General features: G+C 47.4%; 3 protein-coding genes across 5 annotated transcripts; 2 read left to right on the forward strand and 1 right to left on the reverse strand.

Moving 5' to 3' along the window:
* The first annotated feature begins 98 nt into the window (after positions 1-98).
* On the forward strand, positions 99-4,112 carry LOC310850154 (carbohydrate sulfotransferase 4-like). The gene is made up of 2 exons (XM_083751270.1): positions 99-228; positions 2,817-4,112. The coding sequence occupies exon 2, from the start codon at positions 2,830-2,832 to the stop codon at positions 4,024-4,026; it is 1,197 nt and encodes a 398-aa protein (XP_083607396.1). The 5' UTR covers positions 99-228; positions 2,817-2,829; the 3' UTR covers positions 4,027-4,112.
* A 3,108-nt stretch (positions 4,113-7,220) lies between these two features.
* Positions 7,221-14,113, reverse strand: TERF2IP (TERF2 interacting protein; the record flags this gene model as incomplete). 2 transcript variants are annotated; one of them, XM_083752278.1, is made up of 3 exons in its annotated part: positions 7,221-10,493; positions 11,804-11,874; positions 13,516-14,113. In XM_083752278.1, the coding sequence occupies 3 exons, from the start codon at positions 14,111-14,113 to the stop codon at positions 10,044-10,046; spliced, it is 1,119 nt and encodes a 372-aa protein (XP_083608404.1). In that variant the 3' UTR covers positions 7,221-10,043. The 2 variants fall into 2 exon arrangements, with proteins under 2 accessions (XP_083608404.1, XP_083608403.1); XM_083752277.1 differs by having other exon boundaries at positions 11,804-11,877.
* Positions 13,704-22,163, forward strand: KARS1 (lysyl-tRNA synthetase 1). Of its 2 annotated transcripts, none has more exons than XM_083752252.1 (14): positions 13,704-14,557; positions 14,787-14,919; positions 15,352-15,517; positions 15,894-15,987; positions 16,347-16,533; positions 16,650-16,775; positions 17,950-18,069; positions 18,762-18,924; positions 19,030-19,203; positions 19,583-19,668; positions 20,155-20,240; positions 20,641-20,767; positions 21,471-21,614; positions 21,965-22,163. In XM_083752252.1, the coding sequence occupies exons 1-14, from the start codon at positions 14,496-14,498 to the stop codon at positions 22,049-22,051; spliced, it is 1,755 nt and encodes a 584-aa protein (XP_083608378.1). In that variant the 5' UTR covers positions 13,704-14,495; the 3' UTR covers positions 22,052-22,163. The 2 variants fall into 2 exon arrangements, with proteins under 2 accessions (XP_083608378.1, XP_083608377.1); XM_083752251.1 differs by having other exon boundaries at positions 14,317-14,698.
* Positions 22,164-22,388: the final 225 nt, after the last annotated feature.

Below are 22,388 nucleotides of genomic sequence, written 5' to 3' on the forward strand. Positions count from 1 at the left end.
GCTCCTTCCCACACCCGCCCTCTCAGCACACACCTCCATAGGTTGGAGCAGGTGCCTCTCCTGGGAGTTCCCTCCTTTCCTCCTGACAGCAGCCTTCACACCACACAGCACCCAGCAGTGCAGGACTGGGCTGATCTGCTGCCAGGGAACAACCAGCTCTTCCTGTTGCTTGTGGCTCCTCAAGGAAGCTGGGCTTGCGACCCCAGGAGGCCCCTGGATCAACAGGAGGTGAGTGAGATGGGAGGCTCTGTGGGAGAAAAGTGTGCGCCTGCCAGTGGGAGAGCATGTGTCTGTTTCCGCCATGCTGCTTGGATGCCCAGGATCAAAGAGGGAGACACTGACCTGCATTAACAAGTGATCCCTATCGGATGAAAACTCTGCCAGGGATCTGGCATAAGGAACAGCAGAGGTAAGGGCCTAGGGGTGTGTTGCAGGGTATTTTACTGCCTGCTTAACTAGTGAAATAAAACCCCACCCTTCTTCCCACAAGATGGAAGGCGTTGCCCCAACGGCCCCTGGAAGATGAGAGGCAAAGAGGGCAGCTGCTTCCTTCACTGCAGAGAAGCTATACGCTGGCCACCAGATGTGCAGCCCTGGGCTGTCTTCTGCTTAAGCAGCTGGTGAATGCAGTGGCCACAGAAGGAGAAGTCCAAGGGAGGGTAACAGGGTGGGAGCCCAGTGGAAGATGCAGCAGGGAGGGAACTGTTTCCAGTCACACAAAAATATTGTGGGTGCATTCATATAGACCTTCCTAAAATTCCAGGTGTCAGATCCGGACTGCTGAGAGCTCATTGGGCAGAATATGCTCTTGCAGCTTGTCCTGACACAGCTGCCCCTCTTGGAATTAACCCGGCAGTGTGTGAAACTGACTTGTGTGTGGAAAGGGGAGGGAGCACCTTGCATGGTTCGTCTGTCCAAGAGGCTCTGTTTCTGCTCCCGTGTTGAGGCTGCCAACAACCTGGGGTTTTGCTTTCTTGACATTGGATGTTTTCATCTGTGCAGAAGAGGCATTGCTAGCTAGCTAGCTTGCCTTCCCAGATGCCTTAGGTATTACCGTAATTTGCCCTGGCTGCACGAGACTGGCTTCTGAGATTGAAGGGCTGAGATAGGAGGTCTATTGCTTCTCTGGAGGCAGCTCAGAAGCCTTTAGTGATTCAGGAGTCTCTGGTGAGGTTTTTTGGATGTAGTGTGTGTGCGTATGCGTGTGCGTGCACACATGCTTTATTTGCAGTTGGGGGTGTTTAGGTGCTTGCCTATTGTTGATTCTGAGGTTCACCAGTTTTTATTATTTGGCACTGATATTTTGCGATGCTCATAAGAGATTCTTAGATTCCCAAAAGTGCCTCTTGCACCTGTTCTGTGCTATATTGCTTAATAATTTCATCTTTGATAATGCTTCCCACCCGTTTACTCAGAACCAACATTATGCTAACCAGCTTGTAATTCCCCCCTGCATTCCCATTTTTAAAAGGTCAGGTGGCATCTATAATGCAAGCAACATGGTGGGATTGGCACTGCATGCCACAATGCAGCCCCCTCCCCACCCCACAGGTAAGGAATTCCCAGAAGGATGTCTATTTTAAAAGCATTAGGGCACTGATTTCCCTTTGGGGGTGGCAGCATTAGTGGCTATAGGCATTTGCTCCCCTGGTCTCTGAGACAGCTCCCACCAAAAACCTCAGAGACTGCCAAGCTCTGACCCCTCCCCTGCCAACTCCTCACTCAGTTCAGGAACTAGCGGTATGTATGTTTCTTCAAAACCAGTGAAATGAACATGGTGCCCATGAATAATTTCTGAGCAATTCAAATAGTTTAAGCGTAATAATTTGGAGTACTCCCTGCTAAGGATAGCAGTGATATAAATGTGGGAGAAGGTCTTTCCCAAAGGCTCATCTTGTGTTCTCCCTCCCATATATGCTGTGAAGAGAAACCACGTGTCAACAAAATGGTCGCCCTGCACCGCTCTGCATAGAATTCTGTGTTCTTGCCTCTTTACTGCTTCTGTGTTACTTTTATGATAGTGCAATTTGCCATACTTCATCCAACCTGAGACTGCCACTGATGAGCAATTTCCAGACGGGTAAGATCCAGGAGAAATACCATGAGATAGCTATGACAAAATAGGGTAGTAAAGGACTACAGTGGGATCAGGATCTACTGGTTGCTTCATAATTCCTGCAATTTCAGTAAGAATCCGTGCCCAGAGCACACAGATCCAGGGGCAATGCCACCATGTATAGCAGAATGTCCTCATTTTGCTGCCACTCCTCCAGCATTGTGGAGAAAGGTTTTTGTTGATGTGCCATAATGGGTTAATCAGGATGCTTGGGATGCAGTACCATCAATATGTTGTTTTGAGCACATCTTTATGAAGTGGGGCTCTCAGGAGCTGCCTAGACCCATATCCCCTGCCATTTTGTCTTCTGCCCATACCCAATTCCCAGGTTTCCATCAGGTCAGTTGTTTCTCTACAATTCCTATTTAACCTTTCTTTATATGACTGACAACACACCCTTTCAAAGTGACAGCTGAATATGCACATGTATATTTAGAAAACATCATGGACCTAAGAACATTATCTGTTCTGGCCAACTTATTTGCAAAAGCCAGAATTTGTCCGAGTTGTCCAAGCTGATCAAAACCAATGGATTTGATCAGCCCTTACTTAGCCTGTCTACAAGTGCTTTTCCAGTTAGCACTCAAACAGCTCTCCAGTTCTGAATACAGGATGGGTGTTGAAAGGTCTTGGCCCTAGGAGCATAGTGGTTCAATTCTCTGAAATGTGTTCTCTTTCTCTCTCTTTACCCTCCCTCAAGGCTTTGGGCTGCCATGCTGAAGCTGACCAGGTTAATAGTTCTTGTGATCTTGGCGATACACGTCATTGCCCTCACCTTCTGGTTTCAGCTTCATGGCAGGAAATGTCCCCTGGCGCAGGAGCCATCCCAGGTGCACATTCTCATCCTCTCCTCCTGGAGGTCAGGGTCTTCTTTCGTCGGGCAGATCTTCAGCCAACACCCTGATGCCTTCTACATGATGGAGCCAGCCTGGCACATCTGGGCAACCATGTACCAAAACAGCGCCAAGGTCCTGCACATGGCAGTGCGGGACCTCATCCGGTCAGTCTTCAAGTGCGACATGTCAGTCTTCGATGCCTACCTTCCACAGAAGAGAAATGTGTCAGAACTCTTCCAGTGGGAGGTCAGCCGGGCCCTGTGTTCCCCACCAGTGTGCAACTCCTTCCAGCGCAGTGACTTCATCTCCAAGCATGCCTGCAAGATGCTCTGTAGGAAATCCCCCTTCAGCAAAGTCGAAGAGGCCTGCAGGTCTTACAGCCATGTTGTCCTGAAGGTGGTCCGGATCTTTGACCTCAAGGTGCTCTATCCTCTCCTTAATGACCCCTCCCTGAACCTCAAAATCATCCACCTGGTCCGTGACCCCAGAGCCGTTTTCCACTCTCGCAAGAACACAGAAGGTAGCCTGGCCCGGGACACGAGGATTGTGCTGAGACACAAGAGGAATGCAATGGATACCGAGCCCTACGCTGCCATGCGGGAGATTTGCAAAAGTCATGTTGAGATTTACACTGAAGGCAGGCAGGCCCTTCCCAGCACCTTCCAAGATCGCTACCTCTTGGTGCGGTATGAAGATATTGCCAGCAATCCCTTGGCTAAAGCTGCTCAGCTCTACAGTTTTGCAGGACTGCCCTTCTCTCCTAACCTTCAGTCCTGGGTGCACAACATCACCCATGGGCAGGGCCTTGGCAAGCAGGCCTTTGATGTTGACTCCAGGGATGCAGTGAATGTGTCACAGGCTTGGAGGAAGGCCCTTCCTTATCTCCAAATAGCAAAGCTGCAAGAGGTCTGTAAGGATGCCTTGAAGTTACTGGGCTATCCGCTAGTTAGGTCTGAGGAAGAGCAGAAGAATATGGCCTCAGACCTCTTTTATGCCCAAACGCCTCTTGTCAATCAGGAAAGCAAAAGGAGCCTGGAAGCATCACCTGCAATTTATTGGACTTGGACCAGATGAGACATCAGAAGCTTCCTAACACTATTGGTCCATTCGGCTCACTATTTTCCACACTGACTGGCAGTGGCTCTGCCAGCAAGATGGCAGCTTGAACTGTTCCTGAAATACAGCAGTCATGCAAAAAAAAAAAAAAAAAAAAAAAAAAAAAATTAAAAAATGCAACAGCCCACAAGGGAGAAGTTTGCCCAGCTCGTCACAGAATCTTGTCACTTCCATTTCTGCAAGTTTGCAGCCTGTTACAGCTGAAATTACGCCCAGGGACAGGGATCTGGACACAGCAATGGAATCACCTCTTCCCTTTCTGTTTGAAAAGCTGGGGGGACAGATGGGCTTGGCTTACATTCAGGCCCTGAATCCAACAAGCACCCTTTCATAATATGGTCTCTTAATGGTAATATGGTCTGTTTTGCAGACTAGCACACTTATTAAGGCATAGGCTGTGTTAATTGGATTACCAGTGCCAGAATGTTTGTGTGGTAACTAGGTTTTGTGGGAATGGCCAGTGTAAATGACATAAAAATCAATTTCTGTACTTTTCTGCATTTTCTTCCCTTCTGACTTAACTGTTGACAATTCCTACTCCTGAGCTGTGTATGTTTGTACCTGTAACTCAGGATAACACCTTGTGCATCTGATGAAGCCAACTGCAGTTCACAAAAGCTTATGCCAAAATAAATTTCTAAGTTGTTAAGGTGCCAGAAGACTCTTTGTTGGTTCTGCTATAAGAGACTAATAAAACTAATCCTAAACCCTCTGTGGGAAATAAGCTCAATAACTGTCAGTCTGGCTAACTGGCAGACATCTCATACAAACCTGAGCATAGAGGCACCCAGAGACTCCCCCAGATCCTACAAAGGCAGAGTCAAGGGTCGTTTCTGTGCAGGGGCCAGTGCAGAAATGTAGCCCCCACAATGCCTTCAACTCATGAGAGTAACTGAGGAAGATTGGGAGGGGGGGGGCTACAAATGAGAGGATTTCTGTGGTTCTTCGTCTCATCCAATCTAGCAGTCCAGTGTCTGCAACTTTCAAACTCACCCGGAGCATCCTTACAAGCCACAACGGAGAGCTATTGCTAACTCCCAAAAAATCAAGCCTTCTTAAAAGTGCATATCTACTGAAAGAGTTCCTACAGAAAGCCTTGGTATATTTCTCACAATGCAATGACCAGGAGAAGGTTAGAGAAGCAGGGTATAAAATGTTGGCCCAAAGTACAAGCACCAAGTCAAGAGTGTCTTCCATGATGTTGAGAGTCCTTGGCCATGCTGGGTGATGGCAAAATTAGGTTTGGTTCAATGGCTTGTATGTGTGAAAGAGCATGAAGTCTGTGGTTGGATGAAAGGAAATGCCAAAGGGCATTGATCCCCTTGGCTGGGGAATCAGCTGTCAAGAGATAGTTGACCTCCTGTGTGAGGAAAATAAGCCTTTATTGTAGATCTTGAAGCACCTCCCGGTGAAGCAAAAAGAGGCCTCAGATTTCCCAAAGCTGTAAAGTCCCTGACACAATGGGGGCCCTTAACAGCTCATGAGCAAGGCAAAATGAGGTCCTCATTCTTATAGCAAAACACATATATTTTAAAGTAACAGTACTAGTAAAAACTAATTAAGACCAATAGTCAGCGCTTACAAAAACTCATTCCTTTTTCTAACCAAATACCCACAGTCCAAACCACTCCTTTCTTGACAGTAAACACTAAGTGCCAGCCCAAAACAAAATATTTCTTTTGTGCAGTTTTTCTCCAACCGCCACCCCTCCCATAGTCCTCTTTTCATTATCCATAGAATGCTCTCATCCTGAGCAGTGGCATAGCAACGTCCGATGGTACCCAGTGTGGAAAATTTCTTGTCACCCCCACACACATTGAAATTCTTAAAAGAAGGGGAAATAAGTGTTATTTTCTGGTTTATTTACTTAACATTGTGAGCATAAGCACTTAAAATCTTTTTTTCCTAACTTTGTTCTCTGCAAATTTTGAAATCACATCATTAAAATCAATTCTTTGCTACTTTGTTTTCAGTTGACAAGATGGCTAAGCCAGAGAGCTTTGCTGATCCCTGTGGGAATGTTCAGGGAGGCAGGAGAGGATATATTGTTTAATCATATCCTTCCCAACCTGTGTTAACAAGTTCTATGATTTAGCAGAGTAACATTCCCCTTTTAAACTTACACAGCGGATAGATTTGCCAGGCTTGAATAAGCCTCTAAAATAAGTTTCCTGGTAATAATAATAATAATAATAATAATAATAATAATAATAATAATAATTGTACCCCACCCATCTGGCTGGGCTTCCCCAGCCACTCTGGGCGGCTTCCAACAAAGATGAAAGATACACTAAAATGTCACATATTAAAAACTTCCCTGAACAGGGCTGCCTTCAGATGTCTTCTGAATGTCAGGTAGATGTTTATCGCTTTGACATCTGATGGGAGGGCGTTCCACAGGGCGGGCACCACTACCGAGAAGGCCCTCTGCCTGGTTCCCTGTAACTTGGCCTCTCTCAGTGAGAGAACCGCCAGAAGGCCCTCGGAGTTGGACCTCAGTGTCTGGGCAGAACGGAGCTGGACCGCAGTGTCCGGGCAGAGTCCGGGTAATTCCCCTTTAATCCCCTTTAAAAGAATAGACATGACACAGTCTTGTATAAAAGTATATAAAATAGTTTACTCACATGGCTTATACAGGAAATGTTGTACAGAGGCTCATGTTTCCTCATGCTATGATTATGAGAATGGAAAAGGCTGCTGTGATGGGGATTTTGTGGAAGGACCAGGAAACAGGAGCCTGTCTGGCCCTATGCATGTTATGCATGTTCGCTGGTGTGATTTTTACAGAGTTCAACTGGGGCTTACTCCCATTTGCACTCACTTCCTCTACTTTTTCTGTTGCCTCCCTTACTTCAAACTACTATATGGACAGCAAATGCATAATGGCAGGGCAAAATTGTCTTGTTACTCTATAATACTTGATGCCCATAAACAATGCATGGTGCCCATGATGCAGACCCTTCGAGTATCACTATTTTCCAGTGACAGTCCCAGATTTACAGAAGCCACCCCATTTTCTGATTTGATCTTGGAATGTCCCACTTTTCCATATAACATCCCTATTTTCAGTGGTGAAAGGCCATGGAAAGTCATGGGAGCCCCGAGCCAAGGAGATAAGTAACCATACCTTTAGAAAACATCTGAAGGCAGTCTAGTATAGGGAAGCTTTTTAATGTTAAATGTTTCATTATGGTTTTTTATACATATTGGAAGCCAACCAGAGTAGTATTAGTAGTAATAGTAGTAATGTAATAGGACATCCCTATTTTATTGGGAGAAATGTTGGAGGGTATGCATGATGTCGCTGCATAAACACCAGCAACAAATTTAAGGAAGTTGGCTTTAGCACACGTGAGAGGAGAACAAGTCCATTTTCTGGGCTGTTTTTCCTCCCCACTGAGATTTGCAGTTAACAGAGCTGCTCGAGAGAAGATGCCCACCTGCCCGCCACCCCCTGAATCTCCTGGGTGGGGGAAAGGAGAAGGCAGGCGGGGGGAGGGGTGTGGGAAATAGAACAGCGTGCTCCTGCGCACGTTGCTCCTGCCTCTGCCTGATCCCAAACCGGAGGCGTGTTCCCAGTCCAAGGCGACGCGTGTGCAGCCATGCCGTCATGCGGCCTCCCTGAGGAGGGGGGCTGGTGTCCTGGGGATTCGGGCTTGCACTGACCTCTCCCCACCCTCAGCCTCCACCCCCACCATGCTCTACTTCTTCTTTGCCACCAGAGCAACCAGCAGTGGCGGCAGAAGGAGCGTGGCAGCGTTGTTTGCCCGAAGTCACTTTCTTTTGGGGGCCGGGAGTGGGCGCGTTGAGCATTCTGTCACCCCCCTCACGATGACACCCGGGGCGACCTGCCCCCACTGCCACCCACTTCCTACACCACTAATCCTGAGACCTCTGCAAAGGAGTTGAAGTGTAATTTAGTCTTGAAGAATTCATGGTTAGCTTCTGTGTGAAAAGTCCTCTAATGAAGTTCACACATCTGATCTGTTTCAACAACAAAGTTCACATCAAGCCTGGTTCCAATCAATGTGGTTGCTGTTCTACTTGCTTCATCGAGGTATGGCTGGATACAAGATGACCAAATTAGCCATTTCCTTTTAGGGTTTATGAAGATCCACATGTGCTCTTATTTATATAAGATTTTTACAGTCCAAATTAATTTTGCAGTGGAGACTTGCATCAGTCCTAACAGTGCTCCCTTTTTCTGTTTTCCACTTTCCATTTTTGTCATGGTTTCCTGCCATCTCCTTCCATCTCTGCTGATGTTTTCTACCATTTACAGCAGTTTTCCACCTGCCTCATAGACACAATACTGAACGTCAACACCCTGGTTGCTCCCACATTTTCTTTGAGAAGTTAGAATGTTCATGAAGATTCCACAACATCACCATCATACAGGGGCAGGGATGGCCAAAAGTGATGATCAGATAGAATGTATTTATTTCATAGCATAACCTTTTGAGGCTGGCGAGTGCCACATCTATTCCTAGTAGGAGCCTTTGATAATGCCTTAAGGGCCAGTTCATGGATGAGTGATCAAGTTTAAGAGCATGTGAAAACGTATATACTTTGGCAGTGGCCAGTGTGGCTCTAGACAGCTGTGTAAACCTACTTAATCTGGCTGATTGATCTTTTAGAGCTCCTGGATGTTTGTATTTCACAAAACTCTTGAAAAACCTGTCAAAGAGATAAGTTACTGTTGGCACCTATAACATTTTTTTGCCGCATGATTTGGGCAGAACATTCAGAGGATGTGGCATTTAATGAGGAAGGGAGCACAGACAGATTCTGTTCACTCATTTGTTCCATCCCTGGCTGTTCAGCTATGATTTCTCTTTCCTTATCAACTCAAGGAAGCCAGTGCCACACACAGAGACCTGAATGCATACCTATATTTACTGTACCTCTATCCAAGGTGCATTTGCCATGATGTGGCAGAAATTTATCACATACTCCAATACCATCATACAAGTTGTTTGCCCTTCTCTACATCTATTTTTAAAAAATTAAGTCTGCAGCCTCTGTGTCATCGGCTACCTTATTTTAACCAGATAAACTACCCTTAAAAATTAGGTAGAGTTTTTAGGTGGGTTTTTGTTGTTGCTGCTGTTATTGATTTTCAATTTTTGTATCTTTATTTTTAGATCTTACAATGATTTGTGTGGGAATTGTTCAATTATGGGTGTGTTTTATTTATTGTTTATGACTAGTTTTGTTATGTTTTGATTATGTAAATCTTTTCATGTTCATGTACGAAAGGCGGCATACAAATTAGATGATGATGATGATTAAATGTTCTTCTACAAGAAATCCCAGGCTGGTGTCTGAATAGCCAAGATGAGGAGCAATACTATGCATTTGCTACAGGACATGTAGGTGCTCCCCCTCAGCACTCTTGTTAGCCTAAATGATGGGGGTGGGGTGTATGCGTATCTATCTAAGTGGGTGTGTTCTGGCTCCAGAAATCATTCCAGTGACTAAGTGCATCAGTGCTACTGAATATTCTTGTCTGGGTGGAAGCACTTCTGGAGAGAGGGATGGGGGGTGGGATGACCCCACAGGAAGACCCAAGCAATGCTCCAACCTTAGGGGATTGGCTAAAGTCGAGCCAAAAATGTGTGGCTGTCTGTTGCCAAGTACCTCAGAATCAGCCACTGCCACACCTAAGTTCCAACTTAAGGCAAGCTGGCGAAGGGAGAATAAAGAGGCTGATTGTACCAGGTCCACAGAAATCTCCTGTGAAGTAAATAAAGGCTTTGTGTACAAATGGAAGTGAGGAGAAGGAAAGTCTCAAAGAACGGTGTCTCCATCACAGCAGCTTGCTGTGCTTTCAGTCACAGAAGACAGTAACTGCAGGTTGCTGGCCTCCAGAGACTTTCCCTCTAGCCTGACACTCAGAAAACTCCTTCTGAAGAAATGTGTGTGAGAAAGAAGAAGTTTGCTTGCCTCCTACAGTAAACCATGGCTGTTGCAAGCTACCTTTTCCTGAATGCCACGCGCCTGTTCACATTCTCCGCTCCATATTTTGCCACTAGCTTGCTTCTGAGGTCTTCATCCCCCTTCAGCAAGTCCACATCATCCTGCCTGCTCCAAAGAGGGCAGCCACTCAAGGACTGCCCCGTCTGCAGGCAACATTCCACAGCTGCCACTTCCCCACTGTTTTTCAAAAAAGCTTGTGTCACAGTTGTCAGGTCCACGTCAAACTTCTTCATGAAATACTTTATGTCCTCTACTGCCGTGGCCACCTCCACAGCTGAGGGAGCTGCAGGCTGCTGCTCTGCCACTGGGGGCTCAGCAGAATCTCCACCAGATACAAACTCAAGCACCCTGATTTTGGGATTAGGAGGTGCTTCCTCTTCAGAGGTCTTGAGCTCCATGTGTTCTGAAAAGGTGTCTTCTGTGGAGCTGGGGCTCTCACTGTCTCCCTAGAAGGAAGGTGAATTAGGACAGTTCAAGATCACTGTTTCTTTCTAAATTTTGTAAGCCTATAAAAGTGCAGATTATCGTCAGTTTCTGGGGCCTGGTACTCTGATGGTGATGGGGCAATTCTGTTTCAGTCATTCCATCTCAGACAAGATAGTGAAGGGTTAGAGAACGTACAGAAAAGAAAAAAATGACAATGGGGTTGGAGAAGTTTCCCTCTGAGGCTTCTGAATCTGCCAGGTGGACAATGTTTACCAGAGGCCCCTTCCCCACTAGAGTCCTTCGGCACTGCAGAGGCACTGCTTTTCTCTAATCAGCTTGAAGCAAATTAAAGGGAAAGCTGCTTGGAACTTACTTACAAGTAGCCCCACCAGTAATGAGTTAGGCTGGGCTGCAGGTAAAGGTGGGCATCGAGACTCAAGGCTCCCACTAATGGTTTATAAGCCTCAGAGACAGTCAGGAAAAGAGCCAGAGCACGCCTCTTTTGGGAACACGCCTCTTTTGGGAGCATATAATACGGTAAGTTGTACCAGAGTGTGGTAGAGGTGGGTTATATTTTCCCCACCCCACCCCCACAGTTGAGCAGGGCTTCTCTGGTCTGAAAGAAGGCAGAGAGAGGAGTGCAGCCCTGCTCCTGAAGGCAACAAGGAACAGCTGCTTCAAGAGACCCCACAACTGCAACACTACACAACACACACTTGCTATAGTGCAGAATGGTCTAGCAATCAGCAAAGGTGAAATAGAAACATTAATCAGAAGCCTCCTTCAGCAGCTTCTACCTCTGAAATGGTTCCTGTTTAGCAGGCTGCATCATTAGTTAATTGGTTAATCCCTGTTCCCCATGTGCAGGAGGCGGGGAAGGTTAATGACTAGTTCCTTCGCTGAAGCTGCAAGGAGCATTTTTCCAATTAAAAGCACATGGCAATCCTGAAATGCCTCAAGGGTGTTTACTGGCATGCATGCACACACCACAGACTGACACTGTAATTGGTGTGTGTGTGTTGGATTGCTACAAATACGGTCTGAAAAAATATAAGGGGACAACACTGGAATGAACATGTTGGCACACAGCACTGCCTATATCACCCAGAAAAAGTGCCTTAATGAAACCTAGCAATTCCAGGCTAAATAGCCAGTGACAAACAAGTTACATTTGCCAATGTCCAAGGCCAAATATGTCAAATAAATGTAATCAGTTCTGCTTTTAGTCATTCTATAAGCTATGCTGAAACACTCAGTGGCATCTTATGTGAAGGCACTGTACCCCGTTGTCTTCAAATTCTTTGTTAGCTGTCTGGAAAATGCTATGTACCTGTGGTCCTTCCGCAGTGTGGCTTTGATCCTCTGGCTGGGGGACATCCTCTACTTCCTCACTTTGGGAAGCTGCTAAAGACAAAGGTATGTTGAGGTTCACTGTGACAAAAGTCATCCAAGCCACATTTCCCACCCTTGTGATGATGCACCAATTACCACCTTGGTGCCATGGGCCCTTGAAAAATGGGAGAAGGAAATGGCAGCTTCAGGTCCTGAAGCCCCACTGGCCTCAGCTAGCTAATGGAACAGGGAATGATGAGTTTTTCCGACTCTTGATTTATTTATTCCCCGCCCCACCCCCCATATGTAAGGTTGCGATTGTGCAGCTAAAGTGAGTGTAAGCTGCAGGCCCACTGCACTGCAAAAAAGCCCTCTTTTCCAGAGGAAACAAAGGGTCAGTTAGACTGGGGACTGAGATATGAAAGCTAGGAGCTAAATGGCACCTTAAACCTAGCTTATGGGTGCAACAACAGAATGTCTAGGTATGCTTTTTAATAACAAGAATACAAAGCTGAAAATGAATGAACTGCAGCTAAAATATTATGTTCAGTTTTCACATAGTCATCCTTCCCCTGCCCACCCCCCTAATACTCTTATGAGGGTCTATTCTCCAGTCTTCAGACAATAACTGGATGTGGGGAGGCAGAAAAAGGTCCTGCTTTCCTTCCACTTTGCAGTTTTAATCTGAAATCTTTAGGCGCAATACTGCACCCAGAGCTCAGAAACTGCTCACGCGAATGAAATTCCCTGTCACAAAATGCACCTAAAACAATGGCAGTTTTGAACACTGGCTGGGGAAGACCCTCACACAAGTGAGAAGGAGCAGCACTGAACAGGCAAGAAGCCCGAGGATTTAAAGAATCCTAAGAGTAGAGTGAATCCCCCTCCAAAGGGGCAGGCAATCCAGAGGCAAGGTGATCATGGACTGTGAAACTGGAGCCTGGGGGTGGGGGGAATACTCAAAGACAGCAGGGAGTTGAACAAGGGTAGTGGGGAAGAAGAGAGGAGTGAAAGGGGTGTGTGTGCATGAAACACTTGCACACTCACAGGGGAAGTACTTGGCAGGTCACCAGCAGGCAGAAGCAGTAGCTTGAAAGCATATGAGATGTTATGGCAGGCAGAAGCCCAGTGTTGACCAAAGGCAGGACTGAGAAGGAAGGAGGAAGCTACTTTAATAGATTTTGAATTATGTCCCCATGATAGGGCTTGGAGGCAAAAAAAGGTGTGAAGAGAAGGGAGAAGGCAGGAGGAAAGAACCCCAAAGGGATAATTTTGCCCGTGGGGGCTCCTTTGGCCAACACTTGGCCAAAGTTTCATTTCCAGGCAATATAGAAGCCCAGAGGGGACAACAACCTGCAAGATGAGTGGTAGTATTTGACAACCAGGAAGGTGGAAGCAGGAGGTGGGCCAGGGTGTCCCAGGCAAGTTGCTTCACCATAGTGTAGCAGTGATGCCAGATATGGCCAGCTAGTGGCTAGCTGAACCTTGCTGCCTTCTGGCTAGGAAAGCATCCTTCTGCCAGGCCTTACTGGTCCTGACTGGCAGCAGTGACTCTCTGTATGGCTTCAGGCAGGACTCCTTCCCAACCCTAGATGGAGATGATGCCAGGGTCTGAACCAGGGACACTTTCTGCATGCCAAGCAGGTGCTCTGATCCTGTCCTGCGGCAGAAGGCCTTTTGGCCCACTCCAGCTAAAGCAGCCCTGCTTACCAGCAGCAGATTCAGACGAGCTTCTGAGCTTGCGTCTCTGGGCAGGCAGGCAGAGGTCTTCCTTGCCCCGCAAGTGCTTCAGGTAGCGGTCGCGCATGGCCTGCCAGGAGTGCCGCGTAACCCGGGCCGCCTCCATCTCCTTCCAGACAGCGTTGCCACTGCCGGATGCCTGCCTGCCGCTGCTGCCTCTCGTGCTCCTCCGCAGGTGCAGCAGGATGGCCTGGTCTTCCACCTCGCTGAAGGGCAGGCGGCCCTCGGCAGCGCCCGTGTCCGCGGTGACCGGCGGTGGTTGCAGGCGGTATGTCTCCAGCGGCAGGAGCTCCTGGCGGGCCACGCAGTCGGCGACGTAGCTGGCGGAGATGAAGACCTCCGAGGTTCTCGGCGGCACCTCTCCCGGCCGGGCCAGCAGCACCGCGCCCGGCTCCTGCACGCGGCACAGGCGCCCGCCGTGGCGCACGATCAGCGGGGCCAGCTCCACCTTGGCCGCCCCGGGGCGCACGTAGAAGCTCAGGGGGCTGCCGTCCTCCCGCTGGAAGAACAGCCGAGGTTGCGGGGCAGAGCCATCCGGCTCACCTTCGGCCTCCGCTGTGCCCAGCATCGTCCGGACAGCTGGGGCTGCAGCGGAAGGACGAGCCCCGCGACCGGCTGCTCGGGCCCCCCAATTCCCACCCGACGCCGCCTACGGGCTGCTCTGCCCGGAAAGGAAATGGCACTCTGCACGCGCTCAGGGGCATCCGCGTGCTCAGATTAGGGGCGGGGCGATTTGACCCGTTGCACTCCGCCCACTCCTCCTTTCAACGGCGGCGGCAACGTACCGGAAAGTTTCCTTTTGCGGCCGCCGCGCTCCAGTTTGCGCAGACGCGGACGGTGCTTCGTCGAGGAAGGGCGTGGCGCCGCTTGCGGTAAAAGCGGCTGCTGACCCAGAAGTGCTTTCGCTTTTGTTTCCTGTGGGGTGGAAGAAGCACCTGTCGGCCCTGAAGATGGCGGCGCCCGCCACGACGAGCCCTCTGGACGGCGAGGCCGAGCCCCGCCTCAGCAAGAAGTGAGTGCCGGAGCCGGCCGCCGCGGCCTCTGTCATGCTCGGCGTGGCGGCGGCAACGTGGCGGCGGCTGCTGGGTCTCCGCCCGGCCTGGCCGCTGCGGAGCTTCTGCGGGAGCAGGCAGGCCCTTGGCGGGCAGGCGAGGTCGGTGTCTGGCCCGCTGGGTGGGGTGTTGGCTGCGGGGAAGGGCCGCTGGGGAGGGAAGCGCCGCTGACTCTCGGTTCCCTTTCAGCGAGCTGAAGCGGCGCCTGAAGGCCGAGAAGAAAGTGGCCGAGAAGCAGGCGAAGCAGAAGGAGCAGGCAGAGAAGCTGCCGTCAAAGCCCGCCGCCTGCGCGGCTGAGGACGAGGAAAACCTCGACCCCAACGTGAGAAGCTGCCTTCGCCGATGCTACCCAAGCCGGGCGGGGAGGGAGGGACCAAGTGGGTGGCTTGACGGAGAGGGAGCCGTTGTTTTGGGGATATGCGAGTGGCTACGGCCTGGGGCTTGCCCAGCTGGTTGTTGGGCAAAAAAGGGGGCTCCTTGGGCCGGAGCTTCTGCCAGATAAAGCTCCCTGATCTGCGCCCACGGTTAAGGCACTGCTTGGGTGGCCTGGTGCAAATGCACCTATGTTATTTCCAAAGGGACCCTCTCAAGGATCTGGCTGAGAGCTTCCCTTGCTGCTTCCAGATCTTTCACTGGAATACTAATGCTTACTGTGAGGTGCTCCTTTGTCTTATGTTAAACAAGTTTCTGGGGCCGAATCGTCATGTACTAATTTGTACATTGTCAAACATCTTTGTCTCCTTTGTACTGGTAGCAATACTACAAGATCCGCAGTCAGGCCATCCAGCAACTGAGAGGCACTTCTGAAGATCCCTTTCCACACAAGTTCCATGTGGATATCTCACTGTCAGACTTTATAGAAAAGTACAGTCACCTACAGGCAGGGGATCATCTTACTGATGTTACAGTGAGACTAGCAGGTAAAGGTTCATGTTGGGATTCTGGGAATGAAAGTGTCACCTTCCCCACATATATATTTTTTATAGTGAAGACTTAGTGCAGTGCTGTGTGGGTAGTTTCTAAGCAAAAGAAGGAGTGTCACTGATTGCTCCTCCTGTGTTAATAGTAAAGCTGCAGTAAGTTTCATGGAGTTGAAGATAGAGGGTGGAATTTGAAGTAAGCAAGGTGGCTTTTGTCCTTCAGTTGCTACAAATTCTGCGCAATTGACCTTTGGTAAGGTCTCAGTGGAAGGTTGTATGTTATGTGCTGCCATCCAGAACTCATATGTGTTTTCCAGGCTTTTCATTGTAACTGATGGCATCTGAGGCAGTTTTCTTTGTCACTTTTGTCGTTTAGGCCGGATTCATGCCAAACGAGCCTCTGGAGGAAAGTTGATATTTTATGATCTTCGTGGGGAGGGAGTTAAGTTGCAAGTTATGGCAAACTCCAGGTAAACAACATTTAACTGCTTTTGTATGTTATTGCCTTCTGTTAGTCCCAGTGGTGGGGCAGAAAGGAACTGAAAATGAAAGTATGATGTCCTTGGGCCTCCCGAATTGTTCTTGAGGATATTGTCCCAAGGGAACTTCCTTTCTGGCTCACTTTACACATTCTAGAAATCCCCTACAATGGGTTATATTCCAACTAACTTTAATTTGTATTAGACCCATTGATATTAACGGACCTAAGTTAACCATATCCATTCATTTCAAAGGGTCTGCTCTACATATGACTAACTGGGGTTGGGGAAATGCTTGCCAAAAAGGGTTGTTTCAGTAAAATATTTTTTAATCCTCCCCCACCCCCCAGAAACTACAAATCTGAAGAGGAATATATGCACATTAACAACAAGCTTCGTCGTGGGGACATTATTGGGGTCCAAGGGAATCCTGGCAAGACAAAGAAAGGGGAACTGAGCATCATTCCGTATCAAATCACCCTCCTAGCTCCATGCCTTCACATGCTACCTCATCTTCATTTTGGGCTGAGAGACAAGGTATCTTATTTGGAGCTGCTGTTTCAAAAGCTCACTTGATAACATCTGAGGTTATCCAGTCTACTTTGGTTTTCCTTTGGTATGTTTTATGCTCTAAATCTAGCCATTGTTTTCAGGAAACCAGATTTCGGCAGAGATACCTGGATTTAATTCTTAATGAATTTGTAAGGCAAAAATTCATCGTCCGAGCAAAAATGATAACATACCTTCGAAGCTTCCTAGATGAATTGGGCTTTTTGGAGGTAAGCATTGTGTGCATAGATAGTGCTATATGTTACTCCTACTACTTCACTTTCATCGTATTCCTAGTTATTAGTGTTTTTTTTAAAAAAATTATGATTGGCTCCTCTGAAAGTGGGATGTTTAGTCCAAGGTGCCTCTTTGGGCTACATGTTTTTAAAGCTTGGCGTTCCTTGAGTTGAAAGAGCATACAAGATGACCTTTTCCATTTAATGAAATGTAGAAAAGAATATAGTGTGTGTTGGGCTGTATTCACATGTAACAGTAAACTGAGGTTTGAATCTACACCATAATGTGTACACAGTTTGAGAGCTCACATTTCACTCCTTCCTTTGTTGGGAGTAAAAGTAAGTGTGTGCTAGCGTGGTGTCTGAATTTGTGTTCTGGATCTGTTCCTTTTTAAATAAATGTAGACAAACCACAATGTGAGGCCAAGAATTGTATTTGGTTTTCCATTTGTGGTTTGCGAGAGACAACCCATGAGTGCTGGATAAAGTGTGATTCATGGGTTGTTGCTCCCAGCTGGCTGGAGGGAAGAACAAAATAGCAGCACCATGTAGTTTGCATTTATGCCATAATGTGCACACACTTTGGCTTTGTGGCACTTGGTCTCTTGGTCTTAATACAAGAGAAAAAGCATTCTGAAGAGTTTTTGTTTGAGAGATGTAGTTTTTTAATTAATGCTGTGTTGCAGATGCACCAACTAATAATAATAATAACAATAACAAAAATTGGCAGATCCAAAAGGAAGACGAAATACAGCAGAGAGAGCCAACCCCACCCACGAAATATAAAATAATTTATTTATAGATAGCAGCAGCGCTTTCTGAAGTTCACACTAAAAAGTGGGGTAAGATTGCACATTCCCACCTCTGAAACACCCAACTTTCAATCATTTGTCGTCCTCCCATAATACCCATAGAGTCAAAAAACAAAACAGATTGACTGGTGTGCTTACCTTAGTGTGACCCAAATATCTGACCCTTGTCAGCCAGGCAGCTATATTTGTTCTTGCTTCTCTGTTTCCATTAAACCTGAAGCCTTTGGAGGTTGGGTCAGGAGTCTCAGTTCTCAAGTACATGCCTCAGAAAATCAACTTTGAAGGTGGGGGCTACTGTGTGGCATGAGAGAGCCAATGAATCATTTGTAATTCATGTTTGCTTGTTCTTTGATTAGATTGAGACTCCCATGATGAACATCATACCTGGAGGGGCTGTGGCAAAGCCTTTTATCACCCACCACAATGAGCTGGACATGGACTTGTACATGAGAATAGCACCAGAACTCTACCACAAGGTGAACTGTCAGAGACAAAGAGGATAAAATACATTCACTCTATTGGTCTGATGCACCAAAAATGTCCGAATATTTCACAGCATCCCCTTTTTGCTTAATGTGCAAACTGAGGCCAGAACTGATTAAAGTACACATTTCAGAAAGTTCAGAGGAATAACCTCTGCATAGGAATGCCACGAGGATGGAGGTTTTTGAAGGCTGTGCATCTTTCATACTGATGGGCCTATTGAACTGCCCAAGCAGTTGAGTCGTGTCACACCATTGGGTGGACATGGAGACCAACTTGCGCTGATTATGACAGCAGATGTTTCATTACTTTTGTATGAACTGCAGAAAACACATTTGCATCATGTTCTTGGTACCGTCCCCGCACCCTTGTCCTCTCCACTGGTTTCTGTTGAAATATTTGGGTCAGGTTAAGTGTTCTGCTGTTCATACTGAGATGCAAATTATTCCATGTAACACTGGATTATATTCCCCCCCAAGTTATTTACATGTTTCCTCTCAATCTTCTGGATTCCTTCTTACTCACAGATTAGTTATTGGCCCTGGTTGGGGGAAGCTAGGAGAGTCCTGGTGGAGTGGGCCCTGAGGTGATCTTAGTCACAGGGTTTGCTTCAAAGACCAGTTTAGGTACAAAACAAATGCCCCTTCACAAAGCAGGTGGGTCCAACTGTCTTCGTGTTTTGTAGATGTTAGTGGTTGGCGGAATAGACCGGGTCTATGAAATTGGGCGCCAGTTCCGGAATGAAGGCATTGATTTAACTCACAACCCAGAGTTCACAACCTGTGAATTTTACATGGCATATGCAGACTACCATGACTTGATGGAGATCACAGAACAAATGCTCTCAGGTTGGTGACCACAATATTGAAGAAGGGGGTGGAGACAAGATCTTTGTGAGAATTTGAGCAGTAAACAGACATGGATAGGCATAAAGGGGAGCTCTTCTCTTGCAGGGATGGTGAAACACATCACTGGCGGCTACAAGGTAACGTACCACCCTGAAGGCCCAGATGGTCAGTCCTATGAGATAGACTTCACACCACCCTTCCGCAAAATTAGTATGGTGGATGAGCTGGAGAAAATATTGGGAGTGACTTTTCCTGCTGCAGATCAGTTTAATACAGAAGGTAAAAGAAGACAAATCTTGATTTGTTTGTAGCAGTTCATTTTATGTTGAGAACATACAAGAGAAGTAAAATACACCAGGTGCCAAGGTCCTTATATTGAGTATGAGAACAGGATTGGAGTATGTCTCTGCCTCACCTGGGCTGCTGTTAGGGTTGCGGGGGCTAGTGTAGCAGATTGCAGATTTGGGGTTAATGTTATTCTAGCTCTGAATTGATACTACTTTTGCTAATGGCTTTCATACTGTGTTTGCTTTGTAATTGCTGGTGGCCATTGCCATTCCCAGTGATGGAAAAATGCAAGTGGTTTCAGCCCTCCTCATGCATCTAGGTAAGAGATTCAGGCAGGGGTGTCACTAATATCTCCATACTGTGCACACAGAAACTCGTAAATTCTTTGATGCTATCTGTGAAGAGAGGGGGATTGAATGCCCGCCCCCCCGGACTACAGCCAGGCTCCTTGATAAGGTAAGGGTCCTTTGTAATCTCTAACGTTTGGGTTCTCCTGTTCGCTGTCTACTTAATTTGGCCTAGTCAAAATTCTCAAAGTGCCACAGGAAGGAGTGTATTGCACCCCAAAGGCATGTGAGGCAGAGCCCAGAGGGATGGGTGGTTGGAGGTGGAGCTTGTTCTACTAAGCCCAGAGACAGGCAGCTTTTTGGAATTCTTCTGAGGTTTGTGACTTTTTGCTTCTGGACACAGAAGGGTCCTGCTTCCTGATGTTCTATGTGCAAAGTGAATCTAAAAAGTGGACTGCCTGCTATGGGAAATGGGTCAGCCCGGAAAGTGTGTCCTCAGAAAGTTTATTTATTGCTATGGACGTGGCTAAGTTCATCAGATGATGAAAAGGATCAGCAGGGTTTTCCCATCTTACGCCACTTTCCAAGACAACAATTGTTTAAAGCAACAGTGTGAAGGCCCTCACTCTCTCTTCCATCCCCTCTTGTTTTCCAGCTGGTTGGGGAATGTTTGGAAGTTACGTGCATTAACCCCACATTTATCTGTGATCACCCTCAGATCATGAGTCCTCTGGCGAAATGGTAAGCAGGGAGAAAGGGTGTGTGTACACTCATATGTCTTGAATGGCTCAGCTGTTTTCTGTGTGTTCTGCAAGCAGGCAGAAATGTATTTTGCTAAGGCAAGTTTTTATTTTTATGGTTTTCTAGTTTGGTGAGTGTCTTGGGAAAGCTGGATTGGGGGAAATAAGGGTGTTGTGCTCCTTGCCATGTCCTATAAAATAGAATGAACTACGCAGACCTGATAATCATATTGTAGAATCTAGAGAAAGTGCAGAAATGTTACATGCATTATAGAGTAGAATTTGTTTAATTAGTCTGTAGACCATATCAAAATCTTTCATTACCTTTCCCCTGCTGCTATCCAGGTGTGTTTGAGTAGCTTGCGGGTCTAAATCTTAGGTCTCCTGTTGTCCCTCTGTAGGCATCGCCTTCGGCCGGGCTTGACAGAACGCTTTGAGCTTTTTGTGATGAAGAAGGAGATCTGCAATGCCTACACAGAATTGAATGATCCTTTTCTGCAGCGGCAGCTTTTTGAAGATCAGGCTAAGGTGTGAAGTTTGCATAGGTGGCCATTTGAGCTGTGCTTTTTTCTGTGAGGCTCTCTGTCCCTGTGTAATGCTAATGATTTGTATCTGTCAAGGGAGGGCCTGCATGTTGCAGGAACCCACCGGGGTTGGGGTGCCCCTTGGTGATTTCCCCCTTGTGATGAGGCCCTGTACCAGGAGGATGGATCACCCAGTGTTGGGTGGGAGGGCAGGTGCCGATTTCTACAATGTCGCCCTCAAGCACATGAATGAACAATGGATACTTTGTCCTGTCAAATCTAAACAAATGATGTAGGTAGAAACTGGGGAGATGCCTGAAATAGAGCCATCGGGGCAGTCTTTGCCAACCTAGTGGTCTCCAGATACTTTGTAGAGTTATATGGCCACCAGTTGGCAAAGCCTGCCCCCCCAAATGCCTTAACTCCTGTGTAATGTATTTGACTGTGATACACGGAGCCAACATGAACCACCAGCTGCCAAATAAGAAGCTCCATGAGCATATTGGTGGAGTGGCAGGTGTGGGCTCGACCACATTCCCTGTTCCATTGTCCTCTGACTTTGTAGACGCAGTTGCCAAAGAGAAGCCTTAGCAGCCCATCTCCAGGGGCCTCTTAAAATCTCTTCCCAAGGGAGTTCTATGGCTGCAGACTCTAGTTTCAAGGATGACCCCTTGGTCCAGCTTTTCATTTCCACCCCCTTCCCCCAGGCAAAAAGTGCAGGTGATGATGAGGCAATGTTTATTGACGAGAACTTCTGCACGGCTCTGGAGTACGGGCTCCCCCCTACAGCAGGCTGGGGCATGGGCATCGACCGCCTAACCATGTTCCTGACTGACTCAAACAACATTAAGGTAGGCACAGACTTCGCGAGTTCCTTCCACCAAGCCAAGGCCTGCCATATACCATTTGAGGACTTATGCTTGGTTTTACTGATTACTGTTTTTAGCTATATTATGTACGTGTGTATTTTATATGTTGGAAGCTGCCTGGGATCACCATGTGATAAGGGTAGCCTACTACAATAAGTATGTGTGAGATGTAAATGACTCTTATTTCAAGTGGCCTTAGTTTGGGACTTTCAACTGATCCATCATTAAAAAGTGCTAGAGATCTTGCTACAGTGGCTCTTAGTGGCTCGTGCAGGAATTGGGGGTGGGGAGAGGTGTTGGTGGTCTGAGAAAAATGCCTCTTTCTTTTGCAGGAGGTGTTGCTATTTCCAGCCATGAAACCTGAAGAAAAGAAGAAAGAGGCACAATCCAATTCTCCTGCTGATGGGACCTCTGTGTGACCCAACAGGCTGCATTAGGGGGCAGAGGCTGTCCTGGGCCTTTGAACATGCCAGGGCATGCTTCTGTATTTTACAATCGTGAATAAAGGAGCTGTGCTATTGCCGTTTGCTATGAATTTGTCCTTTCATGATTTCTGGGGGGAGCATAGAAAGGCCCCCTCCCCTGCGTATGGGGCATAGGAGCTGCGACTGGCCTGGGCCATTATGTCTCCCCTCAGATTCTACTTGTCTTTAACGGTTATTGTGAAAGCACAAAGTGTCTTGGGAATGTCATGCTGTCTTCGGAGCCATATGAAGAATGATAGACATTAGGCAATCTGCTCAGTGTCTGGGCGAA

Source organism: Podarcis gaigeae (genome assembly GCF_964106915.1).
Source record: "Podarcis gaigeae genome assembly, chromosome: 8".
Lineage (NCBI taxonomy): Eukaryota > Metazoa > Chordata > Lepidosauria > Squamata > Lacertidae > Podarcis > Podarcis gaigeae.